General features: G+C 34.6%; 1 protein-coding gene across 6 annotated transcripts in view; it reads right to left on the bottom strand.

Annotated features, from left to right (window-relative positions):
• Positions 1 to 8945: 8945 nt before the first annotated feature.
• The window catches only part of LOC145693489 (uncharacterized), a 156407-nt gene continuing 148013 nt past the window's right edge, over positions 8946 to 17339 (bottom strand). For all 6 annotated transcript variants that reach the window (XM_081769533.1, XM_081769532.1, XM_081769535.1 and 3 more), the window contains 2 exons: positions 16408 to 16571; positions 8946 to 9757 (listed from right to left, as the gene is read on the bottom strand). In XM_081769533.1, coding sequence (XP_081625659.1) covers positions 9580 to 9757; positions 16408 to 16571 — 342 coding nt within the window. In that variant the 3' untranslated portion in view covers positions 8946 to 9579. The remainder of the gene's footprint in view (positions 9758 to 16407; positions 16572 to 17339) is intronic.

Genomic DNA, 17339 nt, shown 5'->3' with positions numbered 1-17339 from the left:
TATGAAAAGTAATTTTTTTCTCCTCTAATCTATATTATAAAACTGGAATTGACTGTTTGTGACTCTTAATCTCTGGAACCGCCCGACCGATCTCGATCAATTCCTTTTTTGTTGTTGTTGTTGTTGTTGCGGTTCTGGCCTGGGAGTGTTTTTAGCTATTCACTTTGTAGATAGAACTTAGGGATGGGCATAGGCACCGGAACCTGGGGGCTCAGACCCCTTCAGCCCCACCCAATACTACCGATGAGGGAGCTGAGCCCCCCTAATGTTTCAGCTCTGTTTTCGGATTTTTATTTCTTCCTAGTCTTTTTAAAAAATCACTACTCAGGTGCATCTTCATTTTCAGAATGTAGTATTTAGTTTTCTTTACTAAAATTAGTGTCCCCATACGACTATTGTTATGTTTCAGAATTTTTATTGAAAGGAGAAAAGATATAAACATTGTTCTTACTTTTTTCCCCTCCCGCTCCCAGCTTGAATTCTTTACTGGTCACTGATGAACATTGTCCTCCTGGAGCAACAAAACAGAGAGAGAATTGCCGATCTTTTATTAATATATGTGCGGATGTAAAGGACAAGTATAGCGGGTCTTTTTTCTAGAAATTCTGGAAGCCCCCTGAACTTTCCGCTGCTAGCGCTCGCCACACATGGTACTTTATATTCCTGGTTGCCGAAAATCAACGCTGCCTCCGTTTCTTTCTTCTGATTTTCTTTCTTTCTATATTTTTCGCATGTTGGGTTTTGGTCATTTTGTGGAGAAAATGCAGTGGGTAACAACGTATACTCCCTTGTTTTTTCCTCCAAAGATTTCGTATCGTTTCGATATTTTAGTTTATCGGTGGTGTTGACAGAAAAAATACATTATTGTAGTGACTTGTTATCGTTTGTTTTCTGGAAGAAGAGGAGTGTGAGCTTTAGTGAAGTGTTTTAGTTTTGTTTATTCATTCATTCATTACTTGCGGGTACACAGTGTTAATTGCACATTTGAAAAACGGATCTTTTGTAGTGAAAACGAAAAAAAAAATGAATCTTCTATGTCAATGATTGACAATAGGGATACATATTCCATTGTTCGATTATTTTTGACGCTACCATCCACCACGGACACAGCGGAGAGGATTTTTCTTCTTTAAGACAACTAAAGTCCTATCTACGATCTGATATGAGACAGCAACGGCTCAACGCTTTAGCAATTTTAAATTGTCATCAAGAAGTTTCTTCAGGACTCAATCTTGATCTTATTGGAGGCGAATTTATAATGCGCACCGAAATCCGCAGGCAAATCTTTGCTATGAGAAAGAAATAATTCTTCGTTTGGCGCACAAAACCTGCACCTGGATGGAAGAAAGTGTCAAGTAAGCGCAAGTAAGTTCAGATTAACACAATAGAATTTAATAAAAATTTAAAATTTGGTAGTCATATCTTAATCTCACATCTATTTTACAAGTTAATATAGGCGCAGGAAGTCTTACTCTATCATTCAAATATTAGCAATGTTTATACAGTCTAACATCTCTTAACGGACAGCTCCATAATGTGAACAAACTTTGTTAGTTCCTCCCTGCATGTATTGTTATGGAAGAGACTAATCCTTTTACGGACATCTCTCATTTACGGGCAACTAGTCATGTCCCACTGATGTCTGTTGAGAAATTAACTGAACCTATTATGCAATAAAAAAAAAAAAAAAACGCACCAAAAGCATACGCTCTAGTCACTAGACCAGCAAGGAGGGCTGCAACTGCGTTGTGACGAGCTGTCAGTAGTTCATTGTTAGCGCACAAAAACGAGGAACGTAAATGGGGAGAAAACGAATGAAAGCTATTAACCAGAAAGGGGGGAGGGGAGCTTAGGCTGCAAGGTGACTAAAGCCACCACTGATTAAAATCAATTGGTTTTCTACCAACTAATCATACATCTAACAAATCCCTTGTTCCTGTTTACGGTACTTGATCCCCCCCTCCAAATGTTTACTTCGTGCCGGCGCCTATGGGGATGGGGGTATAGAAAAAATTAATAAAACTCTTGAACCACCAGACCGATCTCGATCAAATTTTCAATATAGGTTTATACATGAGGTTTAGAACTGGGATAGATTTTGTCATCTCATTTTGGCGTAACAACGTAAGGGAAGGGGAGGAGGGGGAAATATATAAAAATCAATAAAAATAAAAATAAAAGTGACTAGGTTTCTGACTTAATAACTCTTGAATCACCTGACCGATCTCAATCAAATTTTTAATATAGATGTGGTTCAGGACTGGAAAGATTTTTACAATTTCACCTTGATGGTAAAATCTAGAGGAGAGGGAGAAGCGGAGGGGAAATATATGAGAATGAAAAAAAAAAACTTAATAAATCTTGAACCACCCGATCGATTTCGATCAAACTTTCAACATAGGTAAGGTTCGAGCCTGGGATGTTTCGTCATTTCACTTTTACGGTAGAGTTGGGGGGAGGGGAAGATATATGTTTAAAAAATAAAAATAAAAGTGACTGTTTTTGTAACTTCATCACGCTTAAACCACCCGATCGATCTTAACCAAATTTTCAACATAGATGATGTTCATTCCCGGGGTGGTTTTTATTATATCAGTTTTACGGTAGAACTAATGGGAGGGGGAGGGAGGAGAGAGATCCATAAAATTAAATAAAAGTTAACTCTTGAACCACCCGACCGATCTTGATCAAATTTTCAACATAGATGACCTTCGGACCTGGGATAATTTTTGTCATTTAACTTTGACGATGCAACGTAGGGGAGGGGGAGGGACAGATATATATGTAAAAAATAAAAATGACTGTATTTGTGACTTCATCACTCTTGAACCACCCGACCGATCTCGATCAAATTTTCAACATAGATGAGGTTTGAGCCTAGGATGGTATTTATCTACTCTGACGATAGAACTTAGGAGAGGGGGAAGGGAAGAGTTAAAAAATAAATAAAACATAATTATTCTTGAACCAAACGATCAACTTCGATCAAATTTTTAACATAGATGAGTTTTGGGGCCAGAGGTGTTTTTTTTTTTTTTTTTTATCATTTCACTTTGACGGTAGAACTTAGAGGAGGGGGTAAAAGGGGGAGATATATAAAAATAAATAAAACTCAATAATTCTTGAACCACCGGACCCATCTCGATGAAATTTAAAACCTAGGTGAAGTTTAAACCTGATATGTTTTTGTCATTTCACTTTGACATTGTAACTTAAAGGTGGGAGAGGGGAGAGACATTCAAAAATGAACCGATATTAGTGTCAAATCCATAGTTTTCGGGGTTGCTGAGATGAACAGTGACACTTCTGATGCCGTTTAAATCAAAATTCAGCCCCACAACTTGGGGGAGGGGGATATATGTAAGAATGTGAAATGACCAATAACAGTGTCGAATTCATAGTTTTTGGGGTCGCTAAGATGAACAATGACACTTTCGATACCGTGCCCCGCAAGATGAGGAAGGGAGAGGGATATATAAAAATCATCAAACATGACCGAAATCAAAGTGTGCTTTAATAATAGTAAAAAGAGACTGATAACGGAACATATTACTATTTTTTCTTAATTTAACCCAGCGACGCGGGTAATTGATGCTAGTTATTTGTTAATTTTAATTAGAGTTCATATTTGAGACAATGAAAATACAGTGTGTACGTAAAATGAATAGCAGGGTTCGAGTTTATTATAATGTTCCTTAGATGAATTGTTCAGTGCTCGTTCATGGCCAGAACCTAAGAATAAATATAACATTTTTTAAAGTAAATAATTTTCCTGTCTTTTCATTCGCACCGCCAGTAAAGTAGATGATGCCCGAACAGTTTATTCGGACATGCATGTATTCTAATTACAGTGTGGAAACAACTTGTCAATCTGTAGGATATATACCTATACCACGTGACCAAAGGTACTCACATTGATGAGTTGTACGGAAACTGTTATGGTTACTTCTTAATTGAATATCTTATTCATTTTTTGTGAATCAAAGTTAGGACAAATTAAATAGTTTAAAACCTCTTATATTCATTTACGTATAACAAAACTAATTTCGCGACAATACCTTATGAAATGTAACCGGAACGAAGCTATCAAGAATCATGTAAGTTTGCATGATTCCAATTCATGTTTGACATTCTATGCATATTGTATTTGACATTCTATACATATTGTAGATAATATAATTTCGACTACAAAATAATCAAACACTAACGAATTATTAATTCATTTGGAAAAAAAACTTTTAATTAAGATATCCTTAATATCATTAATATCCTTAAGATATCCTTATTGAATCATATTGATGCAGAGGATTCAATATCATATATAAGTAGATAGATAGATAGATAGATATTCCTAATTCTCCATCACATCACAAACTACTAAAGAACTCAACACTATTCCGCATCACATGTCAGATAACAACGAGCTTAAACATTACTTCTGTAAACTCAATTTTCTTGATGGAGGATCTTACAGGCTGTTCTTATCAAGTGAAGCAGAAAAGAAATCATTTTGTTAACTTAAGCCTCGGTTATGTTTACTTTTTCACACCAAAAGATAGAAACGACAAACTTCCTGATATGAATAATTTTTCGACTTCAACTGTTTAATTTAGTTTTCAAATGTTCACAATGCTTTCTTCATATTTTGTAACTAAGGTTTCAAGAGATTTGTCTCGGAAGTTGGATCTTCCAAACACTAAAATATGCAACATATTCCATCAATATCATATATATGATAGATAGATAAATATATCCATTTCCCACACCATCCACCAACAACAATTTTCTTCTATGCCATCGCTGTAATTCAATTTGCTAATTTAACATTCCACAGAATGGCGAGGAGCATAAAAATGATTCGCCGTCTCTCAGTTTATACCAACTCGAGTCATTTGAAAGTTCCAACTACTTAATGCAGCCTCTTTGGTGACTTCCTAAATATTTAACTTCTTTGCGTGTAGTGTACGTACGTATGTATGACACATGAAGAAAATGGAAGGAGAGCCCTGCGTGGATAACTTAAAGTGCTCTGTTGTGTTCAAACTGACAAATGAAGAATACGGAGAGATCCCTGGGTCTATAAACTAAAGTATTACTTATGTTGTGTTCAAAATGTGACTTACTTACTTTTACTAAGTTGCTTGTACGAAAGGATTTGTTTCCTGACAGTGAGAAGTGCAAGAAGTGTAGGCAGACAACTAGCACAGAGAATCGTGGAAGACCCCGGAGAATTAAAGATTTCTATAGGGATCTGCTCCTTCAGAATGCTTCGGAAACCCTGATATAATGTATAAACCCTCCTTTATTTTCCATTATTTATCCCATAACTGTCTTCGTTCATTTTCTCGATCCACTTCTTGTGCTTATTTCACAACTTCGACAATAAGGATGAATACTCTTAATTTTTGATAGCAATGTTGTACATTCAGTGCGTTTATTGCATTCCATGTGGTCTTTGAGTACTTATACTTTATACACTTGAAGATTTAAAAAAAAACGAAATAAAGAGTAAAAAAGTAATAAAAGTAAAAGAAATAAAACTAAAAAGTTTAAAATAGAAACCTTCATCCTTGACATCATACAATGCTTTCCTTTAAGTATGAGTTGATGTTCTGTGTTTTAATTTCTTATACAACACCGTAGTTAAAATGCACAGAAGCTAGTATATTTTCTTTATAACTTATATATAAATATATATATACACGAGGGCTATTTTTTAAGTAAGGTCCAATTGTCAATATAAAAAAACTAGTAAAGATACTGTTATGCATTTTTGGTTATTTTCACCGCGCACACTAAGGTATTTCCTACGAAATTATCATGTTTTTTTAAAAAACATTTATCATAGCATTAGACAAGTTTTTGTACGTCTATGTTGTAGAAATCACCTGTCTAGGATCGAAGCCAATCTTTGACGGTTGTTTTTACTTCTTAATCAGTGTCAAACGCTGATCGGAAAGAAACTGCTTCGGGCAAAAGAACAGATGATCATCGCTCAGCGTAAGTTGCAGACTATACGATGGGTAGTCCAGTATCTACTATCCAAAAAAACATCTGATTAACTTCTGAGTGAGCAGCGGAATGAAGGTGTGCATTGTTATGCTGCAAACAAAAAAAAAAAAAAAAAAAATGCCCGATGACAGTAAGCCACTGTGCTTATTCTGTACAGCACATCGAAGAGTTTTCAAGGTCGCGCAGTACACAGTTAAGGTGATGGTTGTTCCTCGTGGCATAAACACGACTAACAGAACACCACGGCAATCCCAGAATACGGTAGACATAATCTTGCGTGTAGATATTATCTGTTTTGCTTTCGCTTTGGCTCGACATATCGAGTGCCACAATTCCATTAATTTGCAACTTCGATGTTGGAGCCATGTTGGTAAAACATGTTTAGCCCCTTGTGACGATATGGCTTAACAGTTGATCTCCTTCCTTATTGTATCGGATCGAAAAGGTCACAGTACAATTCAGTCTCGTATTTTTGTGTTCCTCAGTAAGCTGTATTGGAACCGGTCATGCACAGCTTTCGGAAGTTCAAGATTTGAGAAATGGTTGTGTACACCACCGACCGTGAAACATGTGGAACTTCCAGTGATGTGAAAATTATGAAACTCCGGTATTCATGAATTTTTGCGCCAACTGCACGTACCACTTCGTCTGTGATCACAGGCAGTCGGCGGTTCATCGTGAGCATTGTCTCTCCCGTCATTGAACGATAGCATCCATTTGCGCAACTTGCTGTCATACATTGCATTCAGGCAAACATTGAATCACAGACCTTATTTCACACTTGAGCTCAACTTGATGAAATATTTCAACTGCCCACACTGAACCATACACACTTACGCTGCGATAGTAAATCATGTCCAAAGCATGATGGTAGAAAGTGCACAAGCGCATTTCAACAGAAACAACAAACATAGCCAATAGCTGCAGTGAAAACAACGCTTGAAGATTTGCTTCGGTCATAGGCGGGTGATTTCCACGATGTTAGTAAACAGCACTTTTTCGAACGCTATGATAAATGCTTAAACAAACATGCTAAGTAAAAAGTAGTTCAATGTGTACAGAAGAAATATATAAAAATAAATTACATTTCTTTACTAGTTATGTTTCTACGTGTATTGACAATCCGATCTTACTTAAAATAGCTTTTGTATAGAGGGCATTAACAAACTATACGGACAATGTTTAAATAGTGATTCCTCAGATCAAAAGAAGTGAAATAGTTCATAGGGCTATGAAAAAGTGTAGAGTTACAAATCTGCGTATTCGCTAGTGTACAGGCTTACCATTTGTTTATTTTGGACCCACCCTTAACTTAGAGCACATCTGAGAATTCTGTTGAAAACATGTATGGAAATTACTCCCTATAAGGAATCCCTTGCTCACACATCGGATTTTTGGACGAGGTATGTGTGACTTTCTTTATGTTCATATGCTGCATCACTGTATGATTTCTCGTATTTGAACTAATGCATGTGAAGATTAATGCTACGCTTTCAGAATGCCTTAGCTTTGTTGGTATAGTTCATTCATACCATACTGGTATGTATTAGTTGGAAGATTAATAAAAAGCAACGGATTAAAACTAATATTTACTTTATAATTGATTAAAATTAAAACAAAAAATAACTATTTTCGTACTTTGATGAGAATTGTTTTGAGTAGTAATTAACAGAAACAAGGCTGTGTTTCCATCACTATGATTATTGACCAACCAATAAAATTAACAGAAAAATCAATGACCAACGAAAAATTGTAAATGTGGTTTTAAATGCAAATGTTTCTTCACGCAAGTCCTGAAGTTTTACAAAATCCATTCAGAAAAAAAAAAAAAAAAAATCTCCTTTACTAACACAGCAAGTGAATAGATTGAAATTAAATACTAAAATATTAGAGATTTTACGAAAATAATGACAATATAATAAAGATGGAAGTTATACTCCAGACCTAGCAGGCCTCCGAGAAAGCCAAAAGTATTTCAAGTCTGTATTTGTTTTTCTATTCAAAGCAAAAAAAAAAAAAGCTTATACAAAAATTTGTATTCAAGATGGATGATACAAACACACAGGCGTGTATATATATATATATATATATATATATATATATATATATATATATATAGAGAGAGAGAGAGAGAGAGAGAGAGAGAGAGAGAATCAAGGCCGTATGTTGTTCTTTTCTGTTGATTATCAATTATCGAAAGCTTAAATTTATCTTCAGTGATCTCATCTCTTCTCAGTTTATGCAAACAAAAATTCAGGAATAAAATCTCTTATTTAGTACAATCTTATTTAAAACAATGAGTATTCTGCAAATAAAAAGACATTGTTTAAGAGATTTCTGTTTTATTGTTGTCTTTAAAATACACAACGAAGCTAATAAAAATTCCTCTTGTTTAAATAAAATCTCCATTATCTGAGATCTCCATATGTAACTTTTCAGCCACTCCTTCTGAATTAAAATAAACTTCAGTGCTCTGTCAAACACTGTTCCTTAGCAGTTGTTATAACTGCAATTTAATAAACGGTAATGAATAAACAGGGTGTCTACTAAAATTCCAATATGAAGTTTCGTGACTTTTTCGTGACCTTTTCTTTACCAAACCATAAAATTTTGAAACATTCAAAAACTAATAACAGTACCTATATTCTTTAGCACTTACCTGTTATCTCTACTATCAAAGGCTGTTCCCTGGAGCGATAAAAACTTGGTGCCCTCTCACAGTTGAATAAACTGGTTAGATGCGTACGTGGTTTCGGCAATGCGATGCGATTTGCATCGCTACTGTTCAATGATACCAGCATAAGGTCAATCTCAAGAGTGAATTTGGGTGCAAATTAAGAATAATTTTCATGCATGCCATAGAACCAGGCTTTGCTTGCGATTTGGTAGAATCTAAAGCCGACCATAGACATTTTTGTTGGTGAATCTTGATGATTTACAGAGCAAAATTTTCCCAGTCTTTACTTATATTTGTACAGGTAATAAAAAATTCATGACTCAAAAGCTAAATTTCGTGACTTTTTCTTGACTTTCATGACGTTTTCTGATTTCATGACTTTCGTGACCAATAGACACCCTGATGAATTGCTAATTATACTAATTTCATGTTGTTTATGAACTTAGAAACATGGCTTTTAAATTAGTTTGGATGTAATTATAATTCTTTACCTAAATGCACTTGTAACTTTATAGTAAATTTCTTTCTCTACTTTTAGTTAAATCCACATGCTTAGGTAAATTGGAAGTTTTTAATATCAGAGAAGTAAATATAAAATAGAACTTACAAAAGATCACATACAAACTAATCTTTACATAACTACTACAACAAAATATTGGGTATATAAAAAGTAAGTACAAAATTTCATTGTAAGTCACAAAGAAAGTACATTTTGTAAAACACTAATTGGAAATCAATTAAAACAAGCGTTTCCAAAGGCATCACTTTAAGATTTTGATACATGATGAGTTGATTGATGAACTAATATCCACAAGTGCATGTAAGGGTTAACATCAAAGTTATCGAGGACTTTCCGAATTTACATGATGATTCCATTTATGTACTACTATTCACCAGGGCATGTAAGGGTTAACATCAAAGCTTTCGAGCGCTTCCCGAATTTGTGAAGCGACAATTGCTTCCAATTGACTCACAAGGTCATTCTTGATATTTCGTACTATCCATGTTGTTACATAAGAAAAGAACCAATTTAGTATTCCCAATCCAGTCACTGATACTTGGATATCCCTGAAAGAAAAAATACGGTCAGTTTATTTTTATGTATTTTCATCTTTAAATAAATTAATATTATTAGCTTTGTATTCTTTTCATGGTTAGTAGTTTGACACTGTAATTTTTTTCTCTAATCAATAATTATTCCTTTTCAGTTCTATTCTCATTGACCGATCAGTCCTACTTTTCATCTACTTTCTCTCAACTCTTTCCACCTTTAATTTGGTAACATTGTATTGTGAACTAGGTGCTATGGAGCTAGGTCTGACATAAGAATACTTTCTCTGTAGTATTTACTTCCTTTTACTTACCCTCCCGATTTGATGACGCTTCAGTAGATTACTAGAGTAAAAAAAAAAAAAAATTTCTTGGTTGTGTTTGCATTATAGCACTTTTAGCTATTTACTGTTGACTAATTTGTTTTTCTATCTGTACTTCGATCTTTTTCGGTTCCAGCTATATGGGTACAGAAAGAAAAAGCGAGAAAAATTGGAAAAATCTACGTTTGCTTTCTACCTTCCTAATGATTCTCACTAATTCTACTATAAAGTTGTAGGAAAAGAGTTAATATTAATAAAACTTGTATCTCTTTCCTTGTGATTATAGGAGAAACAATACATAAGATATATATATATATATATATATATATATATATATATATATATATATATATATATATACATGTATACACAATCACTTTGTCTACTTAACCGTGGGATGTAAAACTTAAAGATTTCATTTCATTTTACTTTGTCTAATTATTCGTGGAAGCAACGTATAAACACAGGTTTCTCTATTAATGTTACCAAACTGAAAATAGAGATGATTTATTGGACACAGATAAAACTAATGGAAGCGGGGATTGATAAGAGTATATGAAAGCAAGAAAGTAATAAATGGAGAGAAAAGTAATAAATGTATAACGAGAAAAATTTATTGAAGAAACAATAATAATAATTATTCTGCAATAATATTATAGATTAATAGGAAAATAATTCTAAAATGAAAACATACATAACAATCAATATATCTTATTAAAGTAAAGAAAATGATGTGTGTGTAACTTTACGCTTACAAGTAGACCTCACCACTTCGCCGTTGCGTTAGCAAAAGGAAACAACTACTGTCCTAGAGTAGGGTTGAATATAAGATATTGACAAAAATTTTAGCTGCTAATGAGCACTAGAAATATGGGAAAAACGAAATAGAAACATGAGTGTGGGAAAGCCAAGTACAATATAATTTGATAGTTGCAAGACCTATATTTTTTCGAAATAGATGGAGGAACAATAGTTATGACTTCAACTATGTAAATCGAGTTAAGAGGGATGATTTTATGGCATTCCAGATCATGGCCGCCATCTTGAAATCCGCCATATTGGATCGACGTCAACTTTTTCAAATGGAAAGAGGGCCATGTGAGGTATCAAACAACAATGATTTTTCCCACTCAATGTCATACACTAATTAGTTTTTTCATATCTAGAACGGTTTACAACTTACAGTTCTTTCAATGTTGAAAAATTCGTTGTTTGTAGCAGATAACAGATAACTATAGTGACAATGAATATAGCTCCAGAGATAGCATTCTTACTGGACAAAATTACGGGAATGCAAGAAATGAAAGTCCTCAGCATTCATAATATGAAAGAGTGCTTCTTCGGCACTTCGAACCATTCGATCGGCTCATCAATACATACTGACTTACAAAATGCCTAGTAAATCATTCCTGTGAAACGAGGAGACTGAAATTGATTGTACACAAGGGAATGCAGAGTGACAATAGTATCTCTGTCATGTAGTTTTGAATGGAAATGTTCGTCCTTTATTGCATAATCACATATAGTACGCCAATGTTTTATATTGTCTAAAAAAAAATGCATTTAAAGGTTGAAATATGCCGGTGGTACCTTTTGGAATTTGTCACACTTCCACTGATTTCCCAGGTGGAGCTATTGTACTTCGCATCTCTTCATTATTAAATAATTCTCAGGTATCCAGCATAAGTGAATTCCTGCTCCCTGTATTCGACCAATAGCAATTCACATACCGTTCCGTTTCCACACTAGCTTCTTGATTGTTTATCTTATGATGTGCCACATCTAGAATATCCAGAGTGTATTCCATTTCGAATTTCAATTCTTCATCCGCTAGGAATCTAATTATGTCATCTGCGATTACTCTTTTCTGCTCTAAAATATTTGTTGCATTGTGCTTGAACCGTAATGTCTGTAACTGCTGCAGGAGGTACATAGCAATGTTTGTCTTATTTAACGCCATGGTGTGTCGTTTTTTAGTCTATAATTGTTATAGACTATACACACTCTCCCTAACACACACACACACACGCACCCCTCAGAATTACAGGCTTAATGCAATAAACGAAATAACTATTTCTCAAACACTTCCAAGTTCACGGGTAGAACTCACAGTGAGAATAATATATTTCCTGCACTTGTTTCCTTACAAAGAGTTTGTCGCTGTAGAATGGTACACGATGCACGTAAGCTTCTACCTTATACCGTAGCAGCTATGACCAGGAATGCCATTGGCAACCAATATTGCTATTCTCTTCATCGTGCTGCCCCAACTGCTTATAGTTTCAGTTTGAATCTACAAACGCACACACGAAGTGGCGAGATCAGAACCACTTTATGAATGCTGAGGACTTTCGTTTCTTGCATTGCCGTAATTTTGTTCTGTAAGAATGCTGTCTCTGGAACTATGTTCATTGCCACTATAGTTATCTGTTATCTGCTACAAACAACGAATTTTTCAACATTGAAAGAACTGTAAGTTGTAAACCGTTCTAGATATGGACAAACTAATTAGTATATGAGATTGAGTGAAAAAAATCATTGTTGTTTGATACCTCACATGGCCCTCTTTCCATTTGAAAAAGTTGACGTCGATCCAATATGGCGGATTCTAAGATGGCGGCCATGATCTGGAATGCCATAAAATCATCCCTCCTAACTCGATTTACATAGTTGAAGTCATAACTATTGTTCCTCCATCTATTTCGAAAAAATATAGGTCTTGCAACTATCAAATTATATTGTACTTGGCTTTCCCACACTCATGTTTCTATTTCGTTTTTCCCATATTTCTAGTGCTCATTAGCAGCTAAAATTTTTGTCAATATCTTATATTCAACCCTACTCTAGGACAGTAGTTGTTTCCTTTTGCTAACGCAACGGCGAAGTGGTGAGGTCTACTTGTTAGTATTGAAAAAACTAACAAACAATACATGGTATGGTTAATGAGATATATCGTCCCTGAGCCTCGAAAAACCGCTATGTGACATTTTTGTCGAAAATGGGTTATGTCATGCAAATAAACCAGAAAGTTGTCAGGAAGCGTCCCTTATAATGACATTAAGTTAATATTCAATTGTTTCGCCACAACAATGAAAAATTATAGATTGAAATTAAAGGCTTCTAGTTCTCATCACGTACGCATTGATTAATGTATACAAATCCTCTATGTGCTTATAAAGGCGCAAAACGCGCTACGTAAACACAAAAATAGTAATGTAATACTGTTGAAGCAAGCTACAACAATGTCCAGTGCATAATATACGCAGAACCAATTTTATTATATTTTTCAAGTGTTTCCGTGTATTTGACAAAATTTTTAGAGTTCGGAATGTTGTTTGCTTCTGGAAAGTTGTGGTTTTAACACATAGCGATTATTCGAGGCGCAGCGACGATATATTGGTTCTGAGGTGCCGATTCCAGAGAGTCGATAATGATTTCTTATGGCAATAAAAATATTTCGTTCATTGGCAATAAAATAATTAACAGTTTTACTTTGCTGGAAGATATCGTTATTTATTTATGCACTGTGTAGGTAACAAAATACACTGTTATCTAGCATTCTACCTATTGCTGTTCTTCTTTCCCTAATGGTGAGGGAACGCGTGCTTTTACGCAATATTACTTATGGTATTAAAGAAAAGTACAAATGGAAGACAATACAGAGTGGAAAACATCACGTAAAATGACCGTGGAAAACAATTGGTAAATATACGAAATGTGTATACTAAACGATGCACATTTAAGACTAGAGAAGGGGCAGTTCGAGGATAGGACTAAAATATAACATTTTCCGTTCCCTATTCCGAAACAGTTTTACGAATATTTACACACCGAAAAGTGTTGTTAAATACGTCGGTACGAGAACGGGACATGAATTTGAGCGCAACTCAATTATCGGTGATTTATGATATGAATCAAAAGACATAGAAGTCTGTTGGCATAGCAGACATATTTGCCAACATAGAAGTCTGAACAATACATGCATTCGAGAACAAATTTGAGGCTGAAAGACTCGCAACAACAGAAACAGTGCAAAATATGTTCTCTTTATATGAGGAGAAGGAAGATGAATTTTGTTTCTGATTTTTTTTTTTTTTTTTTTTGTGTGTGTGTGTGTGTGTGTGTGTGTGTGTGTGTCCAGACCAGGTTTGTTCCCTAGAGAGACGAAGAGCCGTTAGACGCTTCAGCATTCCTAAGTTAAAAAACAACACCCACAGTAACGTTATCGTTAGCAAAATTAAAACTGAATTCATCACGGCTGAGGTACAGTAGACATTTCATTTCATCCTACCACTTGCATCCTTTCGATCATTTAATAAGACTTTCATTCAGTTTCATTCTCCAATATAATTCCTTAATTTCTGTACTGATTTAATCCTTACTGAGTTTTTTTCTCACTTGCCTGAGCACCATCCCCATATTCCTTTCGTACAGTAAGAAGTATAAATCAAAATAAACCATGAAGATCATTAAACAACGAAAATGAGATATAACAGTAAACTTCAAAGTGAATGTGTCACGACGAAGTATGCTCTATATAACTACATAAAAACTGCTAACAATTACTGTGATTATTTCCTTCCAAAACTAAGAAATAAAAAAAATATTTTCGACCTATTACAGTGGCGATCCCTCTGAAACAGACAGCCTGTTGCCTATAAGATTAATGCGATTCTAAAACCTTAATCGAAAACGAAAACTGAATTTTCTGGAGGGAAAAATTAATTCGCTGACATACCGCAAGCAAGTACCGTGATCACTGCTGTCAACTGCACTCCAACATCTTCCAACATTCAATTATTGGTCGGTTGTGTGAAGGATATTTTCATATCAGATAATTTAATGTTACTGAGGTTGATTCACTTATATTAAGGCGAATTTGAATGTCCCACTTACCCAGGAAATGTGTTTACACACCATCGGCTGTGTTCGACCTACTGGCCATCTCCACTGACTATTTCCTGGCATCCCAGTTTCCACTGTAGGAGACCGCGTTGCTGCTAGATCCATGGGAATTGTATCCCACTCATTACACACTTTCCGCAGGCCGATGACGGTGCAGGCTCGACGATGTGAAGGTGTCACTTAAGAAGTCAGAAAGCACAATACTCTATTGGACTGGTGTCTGTATTCTTAATACAGATATCAAACAAGAGAACTGCCGAATTTCCATTTTACTGTTCCATACGGCGATAGAATTCCAGTGAAGTTTTCGTCGTGTGGCTTGATGGCTTGTTTTAACACACTAACACAGTACAACGTGGTTGACGTATTGTTCATATAATGCTGGGATTTCATGCTAATACATTCAATTAGGGATGAGTCTGACGCATGACTAGTACGTAGCAGATATTTCGCTCCATATTTCGAACGCCGTGTGTCCCTGTACGAGAAACCGACCACAATGATAAACGCTTTTGAGAAATGTTTCTAACTACTCTTGTCTGTGTGAGCTCAAACTCTGTGATGCATATTTCCGTATGAGGATCGTAAAATTTACAATGGCATGACCTATACGAAATCTACGCACTTAACAGATTTCTACGACGCGTGACGATGTAGGAAAGGGTCACAATGAACTCGTCTCAAAGTCTGTTTACTTTAGGAGGCATCAAATACACTCGACCATATTGCTCTACTAAGTGGCTACCGAGATATCGTTGCTTGCGTAGTGACAATCTTACGGTGATGAGTTACGCATACGCGGTACAGTTGCACATTGTTTTCGACTCAATCTAACTGAAACAACTTTAATAATTTGCCAAGCAATAAAGTAATTTGTGCAACCTTTGGGATAATGTTTTGTGTGACAGTATAACTTTCTAAATACAAACTTCGGAAAGGTTCAAGTTGACACATTCCTACTTAAATATTTGCAAATAGGACGACAATAGGATAGGTGGGTGTTAGGTGTTGCAAACTCACAAACTTGGAGATTTCAGTTTTGAGTATAAGCGAAACAGCCAATGAAACCACAATCACAACAGGGGGACATCACGTGAAATTGTGTTATTTTAGCGCATTGTATGTTATAATAAAGTACCATTGCTTTAAATGGATAACCTACCACTCAGTTTACAACAACAACAATAATAATAATAATAATAATAATAATAATAATAATAATAATAATAATAATAATAATAATAATAATAATAATAATAATAATAATAATTTTTGAAAGATACTAAATTTGGATATTTTGAACAGCTTCATATAAAATGCTTCATAATCTGAGTATCATAGATACGTATTTACATTTCGTTTTCAATGCTGTTTACTGTTTAAAATTCCTACTGGTATTGAGTAACTAAAAAACGATTAGACTGAGTAAATATTACTTACCCTATGTGTGTTAATTTCAAATCTCCCAAAGTTGTTATATATGTTCCATTTTCCATTTTTAGTAATTGGATTATTATGTAAATGGAATTATTACCAATATTTACTTTAATATCTCCAGAAAGACCCAAATTAAGTAATGTTGCATTATATTCATCATATCCGGCCTGAAAATGTAAGAAAGAAACATGTTGAAATGAAATTCACATAAATTATTCATTATATAGAACTACCTGATTACAATTATAGCACGGAGATTTCGTAAGGTGTACTCAAAGATAGCACACGTTCAATATCTGAACTTGTCTTGCTTTGGATTTTATTGTGGCTATATGAGCTTTTGTGTATAGGCTTTCAAAAGTAATGGCAAAAAACGAAACGACAGATTCCTAGCACCAAAACATGAAAAACTGTTTATATGATATATAGTTCGGAAATGTACAGGAATGGAGCAAGACAGCTTCAAATGTGGGGGCATGGTGGAAAAAAATCATGATTTTTTTTTAAAAATCATTTTTGTTGATTTTTTTTATTTAAATCGATTTTTTTGATTTAAATCAAATCTTTCTCCTCGTATAATACAAGTCGCGAACTGAAGATAAAGCATTAGGAATTAGTATTAAATGCTAATTATGCCATTTAAGTGAAAATATTGGGGTTGAATTTTGAATTATCCCGAATCGTTAACCTATATCAATCCCAAACAATGTTTCTTAACCCTTTTAAATTATGGCTCTTTTTAAAGGTAAATTATAGACTTTCAGTCAAGCAGCTACAGCATCATCCTTATTTATCCTAGGATCATGGTACATACATCACTCTCTTTAGAATAGAATAGCTTTTGAAATGGTAACATTCACATTTCCCTATCATATCCCTGAAGCGGGAAATTTTGAGAGTAATCGGCGTTTTTTTTTTTTTTTACTTTTTTTTTT

This window comes from Thermobia domestica, chromosome 8, assembly GCF_964235325.1.
Source record: "Thermobia domestica chromosome 8, izTheDome1.hap1.1, whole genome shotgun sequence".
Classification (NCBI taxonomy): domain Eukaryota; kingdom Metazoa; phylum Arthropoda; class Insecta; order Zygentoma; family Lepismatidae; genus Thermobia; species Thermobia domestica.
The sequence above is the reverse complement of the archived record's forward strand: the minus strand, read 5'-3'. Positions and strand labels throughout refer to the sequence as shown.